The sequence below is a fragment of the Hemibagrus wyckioides genome, linkage group LG17 (assembly GCF_019097595.1).
Source record: "Hemibagrus wyckioides isolate EC202008001 linkage group LG17, SWU_Hwy_1.0, whole genome shotgun sequence".
In the NCBI taxonomy this organism is placed as follows: Eukaryota; Metazoa; Chordata; class Actinopteri; order Siluriformes; family Bagridae; genus Hemibagrus; species Hemibagrus wyckioides.
This window is the reverse complement of record NC_080726.1, coordinates 14,066,908-14,084,942: the sequence shown is the minus strand read 5'-3', so window position 1 is coordinate 14,084,942 and position 18,035 is coordinate 14,066,908. Positions and strand designations below refer to the sequence as shown.

The window sequence follows — 18,035 nt, the reverse complement described above, 5'->3', positions numbered from 1 at the left end:
ATATTTCTACATTGTAATTGTACGGAAACCCGATGAGAAATGTTTATAGTTTGTTATAAGAAAGAGACACTTGAGACTCATGAGTTAATATGACTCATAAGAAATTTATTAATCAGTTAGAATAATAAACTGTACATTAAAAAAGTATTAGTGTGTTTTATACCACAATGAATCAAACTACAAGATGTGCCTTATCGTTGCATTACTGTTGTATTTTTAGTAGCATGAGTAATTCCTAATAATAAATGGATTAAAAACAGAAAGTGATTCTTATGAAGGTTGGTGTGATTTTTAAGGAAATGCTTATTTATCATTAATGTTAATAAAAGACACATTGCTACTGTTGAGAAATTGTTGTGGTATAGGCTGATTAGGGTTAGAAGCAAGGTAGTATTAATGCAGTACTGGAGTGTTAGTCCTCTTTAATCTTAAAAACTTAATATATACATATTTACAACAATACATTTGCACCAATATACTTCACACTAAAATGCATAGCCTACACATTTTATAAATAGAAATTTGATTTAAATAAATGAAACAATTTCACATGTCCTTAACAAACAACATCCTACTGAAAAAGACCTATATATTTAACACTAACTAGATGTACACAAACAAACAGACATCAGAAAATCAGAAACACATTTTTTTTTTAAATAACTGCTATACCTACATTAAGCTATTTTTAATGAAACAACAATTATATTAAAATCATAATCATAAAAATGCTGTAAAAATGCTAGTGATGGTGGTTAGAATCCCGTGGATACCTGCGCAAGTGCAGCGAGATTTTAAAGTCCTAAAGTGACCGTATTAATTAGTTTGGCAACGACATGGGCTTGTAAAGGGGAATCTGTTAAAAAATAAGAGTACGAGTGTGAGATCCCACGCTGGGCTACTGAATCTATTGCCAGATTTGGAGAACAAGTTAAACAGTGGAGATCAAAATTAGAGAACATTTTATAAATACTTGATTTTTCTGAAATATTATTAATCTTCATTGAAGGTATCAAACTGATTCTCACCACCCCACACAGTTAAAGGGATAAAATAATTAACTTAAACAGATAAAAAAAAAAAGACTAATGCTGAAGCCTAGAGGGTGAAATACTTACCATGCATACTTACCACAGATACCACACATCTTAATATTAAGAAGCCCCTCCTTTTGCTAGGAGGGGCTTCTGCAGTGTTGTGCTCTTCATCCCTCCTCCTCCTCCTCTGGCACTGGAGAGGGAACATCACAGAGCCTCCAGGTAACGACTGGCCAAACACGGTGACGTTCGTGTTGAAATGCAGACGGCGTCATGATGCAGGAGGCATAGATGGAGCTGGGCTCATTGAAGTGGCTGGCCTCTTCAAAGGGACTCGATGTCGTGGAGGAGATGGGCTCCTGGAAGGTGATGAGCCCCAAATAGGTGATAGACCCCTCAGAGGTGAAGATGGGCTCCTCATACAATCCTCACACTCTTCGCCTCCATCTCGCTCTTCCTCCTGCTGACCAGACCCGCTGTCATCATCCTCATAATCGCTGAGCTCAGTGCTGTAGTAGAGCTCGCTCTGAGGAAAAAGGCCAAATGACTCCCTCCATCTCCCTGTGTCAAAAGATATGAACAGAAAATGGGATACATCTGCACATCTTATAAAAAAGAAGCAGAAACCTTTATTTTAATAGCTCAGAATCTGTTTTTTACGTCAGGAAAACCTTAAACTACACAGTCCTTTACACAAGTTATATTAATGTAATCTCCCTATAACAGTGCACACATCCTCAGTATTTACCGATCAAAACCCACAGACTTGGTGATCATACTGTCAACACTCCTAAATGGTTTCATTAATTAACGCATAAAACTGTTTACAAGTTCATTTCTGTCCACTTTATCACACAGATAAACATATAATAAACTAATAATAAGCTATTCATGTCTTTGTAAGCGTATTAACTTGTTACAACATGCTTCATTCACTCTGAACTGAACACTGAACACCGGCATTAGCTAGGCTAACTAGCCGTGTAGCTAATCTTTTATTAGCTAGGCTAACTAGCCGTCTAGCTAATCTTCGCTAATATTTCTCCTCGGCTTGACTTTAGTAAACTTTTAGTAAACATGTTAACTGTGACAGCTATTTGTCTTAAATATTCTACTCGGAGTAACTCCTTGACTTTACACGACTTTCTGCCCGCTAACTTTAGGATAATAATAAAACCATTAGCCAAAAGCTATCGAACATTATCGCTTTCCACCCAACCTTATAACCCGATATTCCTGGTTGTGTTTCCGGCTGTTTAGTGGTATTTGGAGCATTTTTACTCACTAAAGCACTAGTTACTTTATGGAAAAGGAGAAAACTCGCTAACTCACCGTTCCAGGGGTCGTACAGCTCGCTCCATCCGGGCTCAGGGTCCGCATCCTGGAGCAGCATCGCGTCTTCATCCCAGAAGTTCATCATCGCTGCAGAGTCGGTGGAGGAAGACAATCCAAGCAGTGGAGTAGAAATAAAACGCAGTGCTGTAGCAATAATCTCTCTCTCTCTCTCTCTCTCTCTATATATATATATGTACACACGCTGGCCATTGGTTGTTAATGTTGTTAAAGCTTATTGCATTAGGGGGCAGTGCTGTAATCAGCAGCAGTCTTGTGAAGCCTTGCTGCTGGTCAGTTGCTTCGATGGATACTCTGTCTTATTTACTGTTTTTGCATTGTTTTGAGCACAAAACTGGACTCTTATGTTTCACAAATTGTTACCATTTTGTCTGTTAGCTCCTAAGCCTCTTATTTTTGAGTCAAGATAAAATTGTGTTGTAAAAAAGTGTGTTGCTTGTAAACTTTAAACCTGTTTTTATTTTTATCGTGAGCTGTTATTATAACCAACCGATGGTCCTGTTTGTCACAGGTATGTGTTTTATTCTATTGTTTCTTGTTTATGTGTGCAAATCATTAGCCGCAATCATTAGCCGCTAGCGCTAGCATTAGCGCGCGAGTTGTGTTGTCATTTAAGAGTTGCGTTCTGTCTCTCTTCTTTAAAATATATAAAATATGTCACTGAAGTTTCACTGCATTGATGTAATTAAGGAAATGTACAGTTTTATATTTCATTTTCTCTTGTATGTTTTATTTAGATTTATGACCATTATATGTTGACGGTAATTAAGTGAAAAATGGAATTAGAGCAGTCTTGTGAAGCCTCGCTGCTGACTGTTGTGTGTCATCGTGAGCTGTTATTATAACCAACCAATGGTCCTGTTTGTCACAGACAATAAAAAGAAGCCTTGAGTGACCACCCATCTGGCTCGCAGTGTCCATTATTACACTACCATCAACACAGTCACACACACACACACACACTATATTGGCAAAAGTTTTGGGACACCCCTCCAAATCATTGTATTCAGGGGTTGGGCTTGATCCCTTAGTTCAAGTAAAAGGAACTCTTAATGCTTCATCATACCAAGGCATTTTGGACAATTTCATGTTCCCAACTTTGTAGGAACAGTTTGGGGACGGTCCCTTCCTGTTCCAACACGACTGTACACCAGTTAGGATACATGGAGAGATGGGATTGAATGGATAGATGGAGAACAATGAAAAATGTTCTTTATATTAAAGTTTTTTTTATGTTTGTGAGTCTCACATTATTTACATTGAGTCTCACATTATTTACATTTTATTCACACACAAAACGTTAATGGTGAACATTTCTGACTTTATGAAATGATTCTCTCGAGTCTTGCTGATCGGGCCCTATTAAACAATAAAGAAATTAAGACATCTTTCTATATACATAGTTTAGTAGCCTACTATTCTTTTTGGCAGAATTTATCATTATAATCAACTTAATTATTTACTGGATTTTGTGTCACCATAGTTCCTAAATGTATATAAATGCAGGAAATGGGATTAAAATCAAAAACATTTTCCCCCGTTTTTTTATGAATTCTTCTGTTCTACAAAATAAAACAAATCCTGCAGGTCAGGCCACAGCCCATGGGTGGTCAGGTGGTGGGATGGCGTCAGGGTTTTCTTCTGTTGTAGGCTACAGTATTTCAAGCTGTTTGCACTAGCTGCATTTAATGAAACCAAAAAGATACCTAGGTTCCTCAGTGTTCCTGACCACTTCTGTCCATTTTGAAAAGTTGCTCAAAGCCTCCTGGTGAAACACTTGACTTTATAGCATATAATTATTAAAAGGAAATTATTACAATCACACGTAAGGGAGAAGAAATAAAAAGAAAAATGTTCATTTCTATTCTTTTAAATTCCTATAAAGCTGCTTTGTGACAACGTCCACTGTTAAAAGCACTACATAAATAAAAAATTGAATTAATACTCCTGTGTCTTTTCAGTGGACAATGGAGAGGAGGATGGAAGGAATAAACCTACAGGAGGCGATGGCTTTTCTGGATGGATCCACATCTGATGATCATGAGGAGAGATTAATGAAGAGCCTGAAACACATCTCTGAGTGTGGTCTAAAATTGTCCTCTTCTTAATGTAAACTTTTTCACTGGGAACCGTTAGAAGAAAGACGTAGAGTTTTCTGTGAATACATTTTATCGTAAAATAGGACTGTCTAAATTCTGTGTGTCTCAAACATGAAATACAGGAGAATAAACCCAGATAGAGACTTGCTGGTGCTGTTAATTTATAGTTTCTCAGATGATTTATCATAGAAGAGTTACAGACTAGAACCTGAGAACCAATATGAACAGGATAAACTATGTTTAAAAAACCTTTAGGATTGTAAGAGATGTGTTTGTTTTTTGTTTATTTATTTATTTATTGAAAAGTTTAAGAGCATGAAATATCTGTTTCAGGCTGTAATTTGAAAGTCAAGTTATTATTACGGATCTGTTCTTCAGTACATGAGTGAAAAAGATTAAAAACTTCCAGATGAATTTCTTTCTATCTGAGGGTTGAGAAGGGTGTGAAAATGTTGAGGGCAGTGATTTTGTACATTGGTCAGATGTCTTTACAAATCCAGACTCCAGACGTGGCTGTTAAAATGGAAACCAAAAAAATGCTGAAATGAGTGTAGAACAGATTATTAATACACTACTACACTACTGAAATGTCTACTTAGTAAACTCTTGCTTGTGGAGGCAGGCCATAGAGTAGAATTAAAAGAAAAAGAAGGTTGTGCAGTGGACTGTGTAATGGATTGCGTAGCAGAACGGATTTCAGAACGTTCTGATGACGTTGACAGTTGTTATAGCTACGGATAGCAGCGGATCACTTCATAGCGCAATAAAACACCGACGAGGATCGCAGCAAAAAAGGACGGCGAGAGAAAAGTGCAGCATTTCTGCTTTTTTTAAACACAAAACGACGGAAAGACTCACGGATCATCTTTATACCACCTTAATGACAACCACTGAAATGACGAGCAGCCAGAAAATGAGTAAGTAAATGAACAAAAAAGTGAAAAAGACAAAAAATGATATGGTTCTTAATGTTAAAACGGCAGCTGAAGAAACTCAACACAGACTTGTAAAACTTCCTAATGCTCCATATATATTACTCATTTACTGCTTTTTAACACGTTAAGACCTATTTGAATATGAAATGCGTTTATTTCAGGTGAAAACACCGGATACAGCAAGACCGAGAAGGCTGAAGTTGATGCTAAGAAACCCATGGAAAGTTTCGTCACGTCTCTGGACGGATTTCTGAGTGAGTAAAAAAGCTTGTAGTAACTCGTAGCAAAAAGTAACCAACTTTGCTTCAAGTCTTTTAGCCTAGTGACACCTAGTGGTCATTCCATATTATCAGCAGTAATCACACAGTGACACCTAGTGGTCATTCCATATTATCAGCAGTAATCACACAGTGACACCTAGTGGTCATTCCATATTATCAGCAGTAATCACACAGTGACACCTAGTGGTCATTCCAGGAAGCATTTTCCATTGCGATAATGATGTTTAGTTCAGGATACCACAAAACTGACATGGACAATGTTAATGAGATAAATAATTGAAAGTACTGCAGACAGAAGATGAAAAATAAAATAAAATAAATTGTGTATTATGTAACTTTCCAGAAGTTTGTAAAAGCGATCACTCACACTGATACTGCTCTTTAACTCTCAACTAAACTGCACACTATCCCTCCAAACATCAACTTCTCAAAGAAATAAGTAACTACACAAACGAGCAAAAAAAAATAAATACAAAAAAACACTTAATTCATCCTATATTGATAAAAAAAGTATTATTAATAATCAAAAATGTCAATAATGGTATTGTTTAAGACGTTTGTATATTATTTCCTAATTACATAATAAATATCAATAATAATGAAGTTTATCTGTGTCAATTAATGTAGTCAAAACTTTATATCAGATTTTAATTGTGAATCATGATTTCTTTTCTGAAGTAGATGAGGAAACCGAGACTCAGGCTGTTGCTGAGGAAAGCAGCGTCAAAGAAAAGGAGAGGAAGAAGAAGACCAGGAGAGGGAGACGAGCAGGAAGAAGAAGAAAGAATAAAAACCAGGTCAACAAAGCAGGTATGAATATTAATAATGATGTCAGTAATGTACCTGGAGATCTGCTGATATTAAATTAATGAGGAATTGGTATGAAACATTTTAACTGTATCAATGAATAAACATTATCAATGAATCTAAACATTACACCACATTTTAAATGCTAATTATTTTTTCAGAAGTAGATGAGACTGGAAACTTGATCCAGGCTGAAGCTGTTGAATCAGCGAACATCACATCTGCTGTGGAAAACGCCAGTGGTGAAAAGGAAAAGAAAAGGCGGATGAGAGGGTCACGAGGCGGAGTAAAAAAGAGGCTTCGGGCCAAGAAAGCAGGTATGAATATTAATCTCATGTCACGATGTCAGTAATGTACCTGGAGATCTGCTGATATTAAATTAATGAGGAATTGAAGTAAAACATTTTGTCTGTGTCAATTAATACAATCTAAACATTACCTCATACTGAAAAGGAGAATAATGTTTTTTTTTCTTTAAAGGTGATAAGGCAGAAGTTGAGGCTGAAGCTGAAGCTGTTGTTGAAGCTGAAGCTGAAGTGGAAGCCGAGACTGAAGCAGTCGATGCTGAGGCTGAGGTCGAGGGCGAGAAGGAAGCTGAGACTGAAACTGGTGCTGAGGCTGATGTGACAGTTGAGGCTGTAGCTGAGGCTGAAGCTCAGACTCAAGTTGAGTTTGATGCTGATGCTGAAGCTGAGGCTGACACTTTAGAAAGCAAGTCAGGAGATGCTGACACAGAGAACAGCACATCAGCTGAGGAAAGCACCAACATTAAAAAGCAGAAGAAGAAACGGACCAAAAAGTCAGGAGACGAGGCAGAAGAAAAAAGAAAGTCCGGGTCAACAAAGCAGGTATGAATATTAATATCATGTCATGATGTCAGTAATGTACCTGGAGATCTGCTGATATTAAATTATTGAGGAACTGAAGTGCAACATTTTATCTGTGTCAATTAATACAATCTAAACATTACATCATATTGAAAAAGCTAATAAAGATTGTTTTTTTGGTTTTTTTTTTAGAAATGGATGAGGCTGAAAACATGGTTCAGGAAGAAGCTGGGGCTGAAGCTGTAAATAGCAAGCCAGGAGATGCTCAATAAGAGAGCAGAAAATAAAGATTATATATTTAGATTTTATAGATAATAGATTTTACATTTTTCGATAATATATGTTACATTTTTTGATAATAGTTTTACATTTTTAGATAATATATTTTACATTTTTCGATAATAGTTTTACATTTTTAGATAATATATTTTACATTTTTTGATAATAGATTTTACATTTGTTGATAATAGATTTTACATTTGTTGATAATAGATTTTACATTTTTAGATAATATATTTTACATTTTTTGATAATAGATTTTACATTTGTTGATAATAGATTTTGCATTTTTAGATAATATATTTTACATTTTTTGATAATAGATTTTACATTTGTTGATAATAGATTTTACATTTTTAGATAATATATTTTACATTTTTTGATAATAGATTTTACATTTGTTGATAATATATTTTACATTTTTTGATAATAGATTTTACATTAAACATTGTATAACAGATAGATTGTTAAAATGATTCTTTAATAACATAGAAAAATACTTTTTTGTTGTTGTTGTGACTGATAAATAAAAAACTGTTAAATTTCAATCGGCTCAATAATGGTTTTCCTCTCCACTGGAGTTACTGCACAGCTCTCCATATCTACTGCTCATAGATCACTTCTTAAGCAGTGAATTCCTAAAGATTAATAAGTAAAAGCTCTCATTTTAATAAGAACAGCTTAACTAAAAAATGTGAAAATTGTGGTATTCACATTGAATCTCCTTTATCTTAATCCATCCGACTTTCTCACACAATCATTTCATCAACCTCAGGATCAGACTTTACTGTCTTAGTACGATGGTCTGTGTTGAATTCTGTGAAACAACACACACACACACACTCACATTATAATAATTATAAAAAACTCTATTCAATAAACTTTCCATGAGGAGGGATTATTTCTGAACATGCACTGAGTAACAGGAAGGTGGTCAGTTTTAACCATTTAAAGCAGCAGGACCAGACCACTCCCTGGAACGGTCACTAATCCCCATGTGAAAAAAAACTGCACTACCCTTCCTATCCTGAAGAAGCTCGACAGTGTCTTTACCACCATAGACCATCCACAGTCTTTCAACAGAACTGAAAATGGAAGAACAATTTCATGGGGCACCAACAATATGACAAATGTATATAGCTCATGTACGTTGGAGCATGGTGTAACACATAACAATACAAGATGTGACCTTTGTTTGTTTTTTTTTCTTTGTTTGCAGTTGACATGAAAAATAGTAGTACAGCATTGCTTCATCCAGGCTGTGCCAAATGAAAGAGCAACTTTTACTTCTAAACTTTAGGCTTTTCTTGAATTCTCTTTTTAGGAAGCACTTTCTCTTTAAGTAGATTTGAATTTCTTGAGACGATAGCTCCTCGAGGTGTAGCATCTCCTTTTCAAGGTTGTCCTAAACACAAGTGGGCTACGAAATGATAAAACTTATACAAAGGAAGCATCAATAAATAGCAAATACACAAAGAACAAATACACAAAAACAAACAAACAGGCCACAGCCATCAGGGAATAGCGTTTCCATAAAAGGGTGTACATGGTCTGCACCAGTGCTTAGGTAGGTGGTACATGTCAAAGTAAAATCCACATGGATGGCAGGTACCAAGGTTTCAAGTTCATATGATGTAAGGAATAACAGAATGGCCCAGAACATGACAGCATCAAACAAAACATGACAATAAAGTATATGAGGAAATAATCCCTGTTCAAAAAGTTGCATACATTTAGTTCTTAATATCGTGTATTGACCCCTTTAGCATCAATGATGACATGCAGTCTTTAACTGTATATTACCAGATAGGGTGAGTTTAAAGTGGAATTATTAAAAAAAATTCACAGTAAAATTGGTTGATCTTTATTAGGACCATAGACTAGATCATCCTGAAATGATCTGGAACGATTTGATCAACTAACAATTGTGATTGTCTATTTTATAATAGATTTTTAAAATAGCTATAATGGATATCGTTGGATTATAATGGATAGTGGGGTATTCATTAATGACATGCATGTGTAAGTTTCACCGATATCATTACCATTCACAAGAGTAGTTGTTTACAGAGTTCCACCTTTTATTTCACATTAACTAACAGAATGGGAATTGTGTAGGGAGCTAGTGGATTTAGGATGGTGACCCTGGTGTGTAAAGATGCACAGATAAAACATGTTATCTCACTTAAGGGGCAAATCTTTATGTTTTTAGACTCTCTGAAACAGTCTCTTGAAGTATGCTTTAAGTTTAAGTATGAGGGAGGATATTACACTGTGTATGCTAGCTCAAGGAGCATGAAATGTTTTGAATGCACGAATGTGGGACACAAGTGTTTTACTTGTCTGCATAGGGAACAAACTGAACATGCAGTGAGTTCTACCATGATAAACAAGGGACCAAAATTTTTAACATTTTTTGGGTTAAGTGGAAAGAGAAGAAGGAACAGTTTGAGTCGTTAATTCAGTGGTGAGAAGTTGGGAAAGCTTAACTCATAACTTTTTGCCAACAGTATATCTCTTACTCTTCGGTTATGTTAAAACGGGCCATAAAGCAAGACATAATACACCTAGAGAATAGCTTTTCAGAGGAGAAAAAAGGAGATCTGACCTAACTTAAGAACTGGAGACCTGTTTCACTCTCATGTGCGGACTATAATATGTTCTGTCCAACAGACTGAAGCCTCATATAGGTTTACTTGTGCATATGGACCAGACTTATTGTATTTCAGATTGGACTATAATTGACAATTTATTCACAATAAGAGATGTTTTAGAAGTCTGCAAAGTGTACACTCACAATGTTGGATTCTTATCCCTAGACCAAGAAAAGGCTTTCAATAGAATAGTCCACAATTTTTGTTTTCTATTTTTAAAGCTTTTGGTTTTGGAGAGGTGAGAGAGGTATATAGCTTGGGTGAAGATTCTTTAAAGCAAAGCTACATGCATGGTCAAACTGGGTGGTGGACTCAGTCGACCGATACCACTAGAGAGAGGTATAAGGCAGGGATGTCCCACTGTGGACATTTGTACACGTTCAGCGCTGGAGCATTTTCTATGTTTTTACAGAAAGCATGACTGGTTTCAGTTTACTTGGCTGCATAACTGACTCCCCTTTACTGGTCTGCGCATATGCAGATGACGTTAACATATTCATTAAAAATATTGTGGACATATCCATAATAGTTAAGGCTCTGGAATATTATGAGAAGGCTTCTTATTCTAAAGTTAACTGGAATAATGTGAGGCTTTACAGGTGGGAAAGTAGACACAACAATATTGGGAGGGCTTAATGAAGAAAGTGTGTGCAAAAACATCAAAATGAAAATGGTCGTTACCCCAAATGTCATATAGAGGGCGTGTTTTAGTAATTAATAACCTGGTCGCCTCTATGCTTCGGCACAAATTTTTAGTTGTAAATCCACCAAATGCATTAATTGCAAGCCTACAAATTGTAATTACGGATTTCTTCTGGTCAGGTCATCACTGGATCAAAGCTGCAACACTCTCCCACTACATGAGGGAGAGCAGGGTCTTATTAATTTATCTTCCTGCAAAATGGCTTTTAGACTCAAAACTGCACACAGATTTTATATGGAACTGGCCTGAGATGGGATGAAACTGCTAAGGTGCTTCTACAACAAGTAGAGAAGCTGTGCTACAACAAACAAGTCTTTTTGGTAAAACCAGGGAAGTAGAAATCACAGGCTTAATATCCTTTTACAGGCGTGGCAGAGACTAAAGGTTTCCAGGGCCTCCAGTGCCCTACCTGGCATGTGTCTCTTTGACGAACCACTCTTTAACAATGACTTTTTGAGTTTGAAGTCTTTAAACCCTGCCAGTCTGCGCTCAGTATTGAGAGAGGCAGGATGCACAAAATTAGGCCACCTTTTAAAAGCCAAACATGCTCTTCTAACTGAATTATGACAAGAAGCAAACAAAGTCTGAAAGGCTAATGAAAAGAATAGCAAAAGAGGTCTGTGAATCTATACCACAGTCATTAATAGAGTTTGCTGAAGTGGTCAGTCAGTAGGTCGATGGGTGTGAGTACACCTTCCCTATCAATGGGAGATTGGACTGGGCCAAGAAATAGCCAACTCTCCTTTTCTACTTCACACCTGGGCTCTTCTGAAGAGTTGGGGAAGAAAGACGCCTACACTTTGTGTGTAAATGTGCTCCAGAGTAGATCCCTAGAAGGAATGAGAACATGAAAGTGGATTGAGTATTATGGTCCAGATCAGTCAGCGAAAAGATGTTGGAGATCTCTAAAGTTGCCCATTGATAAACAAACAGGTGGACAATTCAGTGGAGAATAGTTCATGGAGCTATAACCATCTTTTTATCTAAAAAACAAAAACGTGTTCTAATGAACTTAGTTTTTGGATTGGCCAGACTAGCTATATGGCTGTCCAGGAAAAACAAAATTTAGAATAAGGAACCAAAAGAGGTTCATAGAGTTTTCAAGGGGCAGCCAGCCTAAAGACTGAGTTTGCTTATTACAAGTTAACCAGTAATTTACAGGCTTTTGTTGGTAAATGAACTGTTGGAAGAGTTTTGTGTGAGGTTGAGGATAATGGAGAATTGTTATTATTTTTCTAATAATTAAAGTATGTTTTAAATCCAAACTCTCTCTCTCTCTCTCTCGGTGCATGCTGGGAGCGTGTGGGAGACGGTTCACGTGGAGAGGTGACTGATTGGGTTTTCTTTGACTAATTTTTCTTTTTGTGCTTTCCTGTGTACACTAACGTTGTTTACTATATATTACTATAATATTATTTTATCCCTTTTGGGTTAAAATTTTCATTTTGGGAGCAACCCCGGCGTCATGATGTCGTCTCTCCCCGAGCGCCACCTGTATCACTCCTCCACTGTTTCAGGTGTGTACCTGCACCAGGCGTGACTGTGGAGGATGTGCTGATGGTAATGGGAGAAAAAGTTGGATTGAACAAAATTCCTTCGGCGTCCAGGATGAACAAGGCAGTGGTGGTTTTTTCTAGTTAATCGCTTGGTAAACAGCGGAATCGTGGTAAGTGGAGATGTGATTGTTTGAGCGCTAGCTACTCCGACTAGCAGAATCACTGCGCCCTCCATTCATAACCATGACATTGAACGGGGGCTCGCGCCATGTGGGAAGTTTGTAAGCGGTATTAAAATGATCCCACTGGGATGTAAAAACGCGGGCTTGAAACATGTCATGTAGTTCAGGAGGCAGGTTTTTATTTTTTTTGAACGAAGCTGAGCTGGATGTCGTTTAGAGATTGTCACGAGGGAAAAGCGTATTTGGTGTATGCAGACACCGGCAGTATGAAGTGCTTTGAGTGAGGGGAGATCGGACATAAGAGGCTATAGCGTGTCCACATTACAGTCCAGGTTAGAGAGGAGACTGCCGAGGCTGCTGAGTCTGTTGGTGATGCAGGGCTTAGTGCTTCTGCTGTTGTTCAGGTGAACAATAATCAGGTCAATTTAGAGGAACTTCCGGTCAGAGGAGAAAATGTTACTCATAGTGCTGAACTGATCAACAATGTCGTTCACAATCAGAACAAGGGTAAAGAAACAGTTAACTTTTATAAGAATAATAATAATAATAACGTTGCCCCTTTTAATGACGTTTTGCGCAAATGTGCTGCATTGAGCGGCTAGTGTATTTTGTACTGTTCATCAAAATAAGGTATATTTTGGGTTTTTTCTTTAATAGTTTAAAATTCAGGACATACCTTAAATATTTATTGTTACCTTTGTTTGTGACTCTTCCATGGGATCCGAAAAATTTTTTTTTTTGGATAAATAACCTACAGATTTCACAATTCACAACCTGTATATTAGTTGATGTATATTTAATTAACTTTCCAAACAGTTAATATGCTTCTATTTCTATATAAATGCAGAGGTGTTTTAAATATAACATTTGATGTGTTAAAACTGTGCTTTTTAAGTAAAGGACTGTGAGCTGTGAGTTCTACAGCACATAGTGAACATCTTGAAGAATATACCACAGTTCATCTGGAGGCTCTGACTCTCACACATGTCTCTTTTTTGTAGTAAATCCAGTAGCTGCCATTATGGGGTTTTTTGGTCTAAAAAGTGGTCTGTTGCATAATTTATTGCTTTCTTTATAAATATGCAAAAATAAACTAGTCATTTCCTCCTTACTTATAATAAAGCAGGGGATTAAGATTTTATACATAAATTTAACAGTTTCTACTTTATTTGATACTTTCCTGCTATATATGTATATCTCAGTCTGAGATGTATTCATCAATAGTCACAGCAGTTGTCTAGTGATGTTCATTTATGAATTCCAAAAGAACTTAATATTGGCTTGGGTCTCACTAAAAAATAATAAAAACACAGATTAATAAATGAATAACGGCAATATATAATAGAATAATTATAGCCCTATTTAAAACCAAAAAAAGGGACATTATGAAAAGAATAATATATAGATACTCAGTTTGGAATTAAATTATCACACCCTTCTTACAGGAGAATTTCACTTCCAGAACAAAAATCTACATGTAATTTAATCACCCCCTTGTCATCCAAGATGTTTTTTCTTTCTTCAGTCGTAAAGAAATTTTTTGAGGAAAACATTTTGCGATTTTTCTCCATATAGTGGACTTCAATGGTGCCCGTGAGATTGAACTTCCAAAATGCAGTTTAAATGCAGCTTCAAAGGACTCTAAACGATCCCAGCTGAGGAAGAAGGGTCTTATCTAGTGAAACGATCGGCCATTTTCTTAGAAAAATTAAAAATTGGATACTTTTTGGATACTTTTTCACAAACGCTCGTCTAGCACTAGCTCTGGGATCCGTCTCCACAATGCTACGTACTACGTAATCAAGTCGGAGGGTCACGTGTGTCACAGGTGGAACTACAGACCCAGTGTTTACTAGTGTGGAGAAGGAGGACTGCTCTGAAGTTGTTGCGTGTGGAATGACAGAGTTGTCTTTTTGTCGGTTTTTCGTTTAAAATGGTCTGTTCATGTGTGTACCCTGGATGTGGAAACTGTTTTAACCCTAAAAGATTAGGTCTGCTTGGAAATAACGTGACTGCTCACAAATTTCCTTTAAAAAATCCTGAGCGATTGAATCTGTGTTTGCTCGCTCGGATATCAACACACCCATACATTCTCTGGAGCAAAAAAAGAGTGTGCAGTGATTTTTTTTTCGAATACGGTGTCTCCAGTTTATTCGGGGCAAACTGAAAAACACCTCCAAGATGCTGATGCTCAGTGATGGTGGAAAACCACTGTGTTCTGTAATGCAGCTAGAACTTGACGCAGTCTCACCACCTGACTCGCTGATTCTTTCCAACAGTGCAATAGATATGGTCCATTCATGAGATTCCTGCTCTGTTGGCGATGGTTGGCATTTTTGACACGTGCACCACCACGTCTCGTTTGAACATGGTCTGCCCGAGGGTTGAGAGACTTGTCGCTGTAGCAGTCTCCTCTCTCTGTCTATGTTTATCGTCTGTGTATTCCGGCTCATAAAGGTAGGGTATGGCGAAAAACTCCATCGTGTTTTCTCCTACAACTTCAAAATCATCCAGTATTGTTGTACCTTTTAGCGATGTTTCTGACCTGCGTTTGGATTGTCGAGCTGAAGTCCTAGCATTTGTACCGTGGTGATTCCATCTTTCATCTTGAAGACTATGTTTGCGATCTTACTGAAACATCCATTAAAGATTCCATCTTCTAAATCCAAATTCCTAGCCATCATTACATGAACTCCCACTGCAACTTAAATGGTGTGAAGTAAATTGTCCTTTTTTTCCCAATGACAGATTTGTTGTCTCTTCATCAGTCCTGTTTTTGGGTCTTCCCTGTAGTCTTTGGCATTAACGGTTATCATGTCAGTGTAAAGGGCCTGTATCGTTTCAGTATTGTGCTTGTGAACTTCTTTGTTGATGGCAAATATGTGCAAAGCATCATGAGGGCAGTCTTCGGCATTTTTTACAGCCTGGAATTACAAAGCTCTATCATCTTCACTAAGAGTCTCAGTCCTCTGCTTCACTCGTAGCCTGCTCAAAAGTTCTGCGAAAGCAACAAGGTCTTCCTTCTGGCTCATAATCTCTGTGAGGGTAATCATTTGAAAATTGTACTTCCAGAAGTCCAGCACATCCTCTTCATACATGTAGAGTGGTTTGGCTTTTTTCAGCAGGTGGCAGCTGGTAAAAGTCTCCGGCAGCTAGACAAGAGATTCCTCAAAAAGGTTTCTTGCAGCCTTTGATCTGTTGAAATCTCCAGTTTATTTAAGAAAACAAGTCCTTTGAAATCATGGATACTTCATCAATGATAAAAATCACCATGTTGTGTAATCCAGCCCTTACTTCATCTAGGGTCGTTTTATTATATATAATAAAAGTATGCATATAATATAAACATAAATAATAATATAATATAATATACTATAATATAATAATATTTATAAAAATATATGTACATCTATAATGTATAGTATATAGTATATACATGTATGTATATATCTTATATATATGCTAAGTGTGAACGTTCACATTGATTTAAGCTAAGTGTTAAGCTTGTGTCAACTCCGTGGACAGCGGGGACTGTTTTCGAATGAGATGTTAACGCGGTGAAGCTACTTTGATATTCAGATATTAGGTAGACATTCGGAATTGGTATTTTAAGGACTATTGACAAATTTCTGTACGACTGAAATGTGGCACTTGTTACTTACCTGGCTACGTGCCCCAGTTATTCTAATTTTTTCTTAAATATACATATGCCATGCATCATTGTATACAGCTTTTGTTAATTTATTAATAAAAATTTAATTAATAGATAGTATTAATTATACATCATGTGAATTAATTTGTAATTAATTTATTTTATAATTTAAAAAATCACTATTCCTTCAATCACTTCTAGGTCATGTGACCCTGTGACCCAAAACTAGTACCAAAATAATCTATTTGGAAACCATGTCGTACTGTGTATGATTTCGTATGTGACAAATAAAATTTGAATTATCCCAGAATATGTCTTCACTGATTTTTATTTGTCGACGGTCCCTAAAATACCGCTTCCGAATATCAATCTAACTTCACCGCGGTTGAGATGTTGAAGTATGGAACTTGTACTGTTGTGGTATACCAGTTCAGTCTTACAGTAATCACACTGTACAGAGTTTTCTGTCTGCTTTAGTTTGAAATGATCCCAAACTTTGAACACTTTCTGCTGTTTTCTTCAGCCTGAATCTTCTCTGTGTGTAGTTACAGTAAATGGACTAGATGAAGCTTCGAGGCAACTAATTTGCCTCGATGATTTTTTGTGTTAGAATTACTCGAGTTACTTGAGGAATCGTTTCAGCCCTACTTTTACCATGTACTCTTTCATTTTCCCTTGGAAGAGAGCATCAGTATAGTACCTCTTGGTCCTGTACTCTTTGTTCTTCGTCTGGAAGAAAGCATCAGTGTTGTACCTCTTGGTCATGTACTTTCCTTTTTGTTTCTGGCAAAAGGATCTTTTTAGAGGCCTGTTTGCAAACTGGTGGCATGTTTCTCTTTCTCCTATCCCCTTCTTTTTTGTTCTTGGACTTTATAATGTGAAGTTGTGTCCTCAGGTCCTGCACATTGATTCTGTTCTGCAAGTTTTAATTACTTTTATGTGAGATTAGTTTTTGTCTTTTGCAAGATTTTCAGGGATTTCGACACCAGCATTTGGTTTTGGCAGAGATAAGGTTACTTGTGAAAGTGAATCGCAAGCTGGCGATGAATATGGTTTCCCTGGCTGTTGCTACTTTTCAAATGAAATAGGCACAAGTTCATAGCATGAGTTCATAGCTTGATCAGGACGATTCTGAAAAATCTCAAGTATGTGCTTCAGGTTGGTGAAAGTTAGAATAACTGCAGTTCCATCACCAGCAGGATGTGGAAGAGAGTCAGCGATTCTGGAATGTGAATACAAAAAACATGTTCCAGATCTGTCTACAGCAGTACACTCTGGAGAAACAATCAGCAGTGCATGGCTAAGAACTGTTAAGAGACACTGAAGTCTTTCATTAAAAGGAATCCACCATCCTTCCATTTCAGATCCTCTGGCTCTTAGATATCCCATCAGCATCTCTGACTTCTGTACACTGTAAGTGTAGTTAAAAGTTGTTATGGTCACTGGTATTTCATCCATGCTTAGATGATCCTGTTGGAATATTCCTTCAGCAATAAGCTGCATTTTAGTGCTGACATACACAGAACCCCCTCCTCTAGCACTGTGTCAAGATCAAGCTGTGTGAAGCAAGTTGAACGTCAGAGCTATACATTTGCACTGATGAGATTTCTTGAGAAAACATCGTACCTTGTATCACTCTGGCAATGAGATGACTGCACAGATAAAATTCTGGATGTGTTGTCACCATCGTCTGCCTGCTGGTTGTCAGAAGACTGAGCAACACCTTCACT

General features: G+C 36.9%; 1 protein-coding gene across 2 annotated transcripts; it reads left to right on the top strand.

The window, feature by feature from the left end:
- The first annotated feature begins 4,499 nt into the window (after positions 1-4,499).
- LOC131368357 (uncharacterized) lies at positions 4,500-7,626 on the top strand. 2 transcript variants are annotated; one of them, XM_058414431.1, is made up of 5 exons: positions 4,500-5,678; positions 6,384-6,515; positions 6,674-6,829; positions 6,993-7,360; positions 7,532-7,626. In XM_058414431.1, the coding sequence occupies exons 1-5, from the start codon at positions 5,642-5,644 to the stop codon at positions 7,583-7,585; spliced, it is 747 nt and encodes a 248-aa protein (XP_058270414.1). In that variant the 5' UTR covers positions 4,500-5,641; the 3' UTR covers positions 7,586-7,626. The 2 variants fall into 2 exon arrangements, with proteins under 2 accessions (XP_058270414.1, XP_058270416.1); XM_058414433.1 differs by having other exon boundaries at positions 4,502-5,678; positions 6,387-6,515.
- Positions 7,627-18,035: the final 10,409 nt, after the last annotated feature.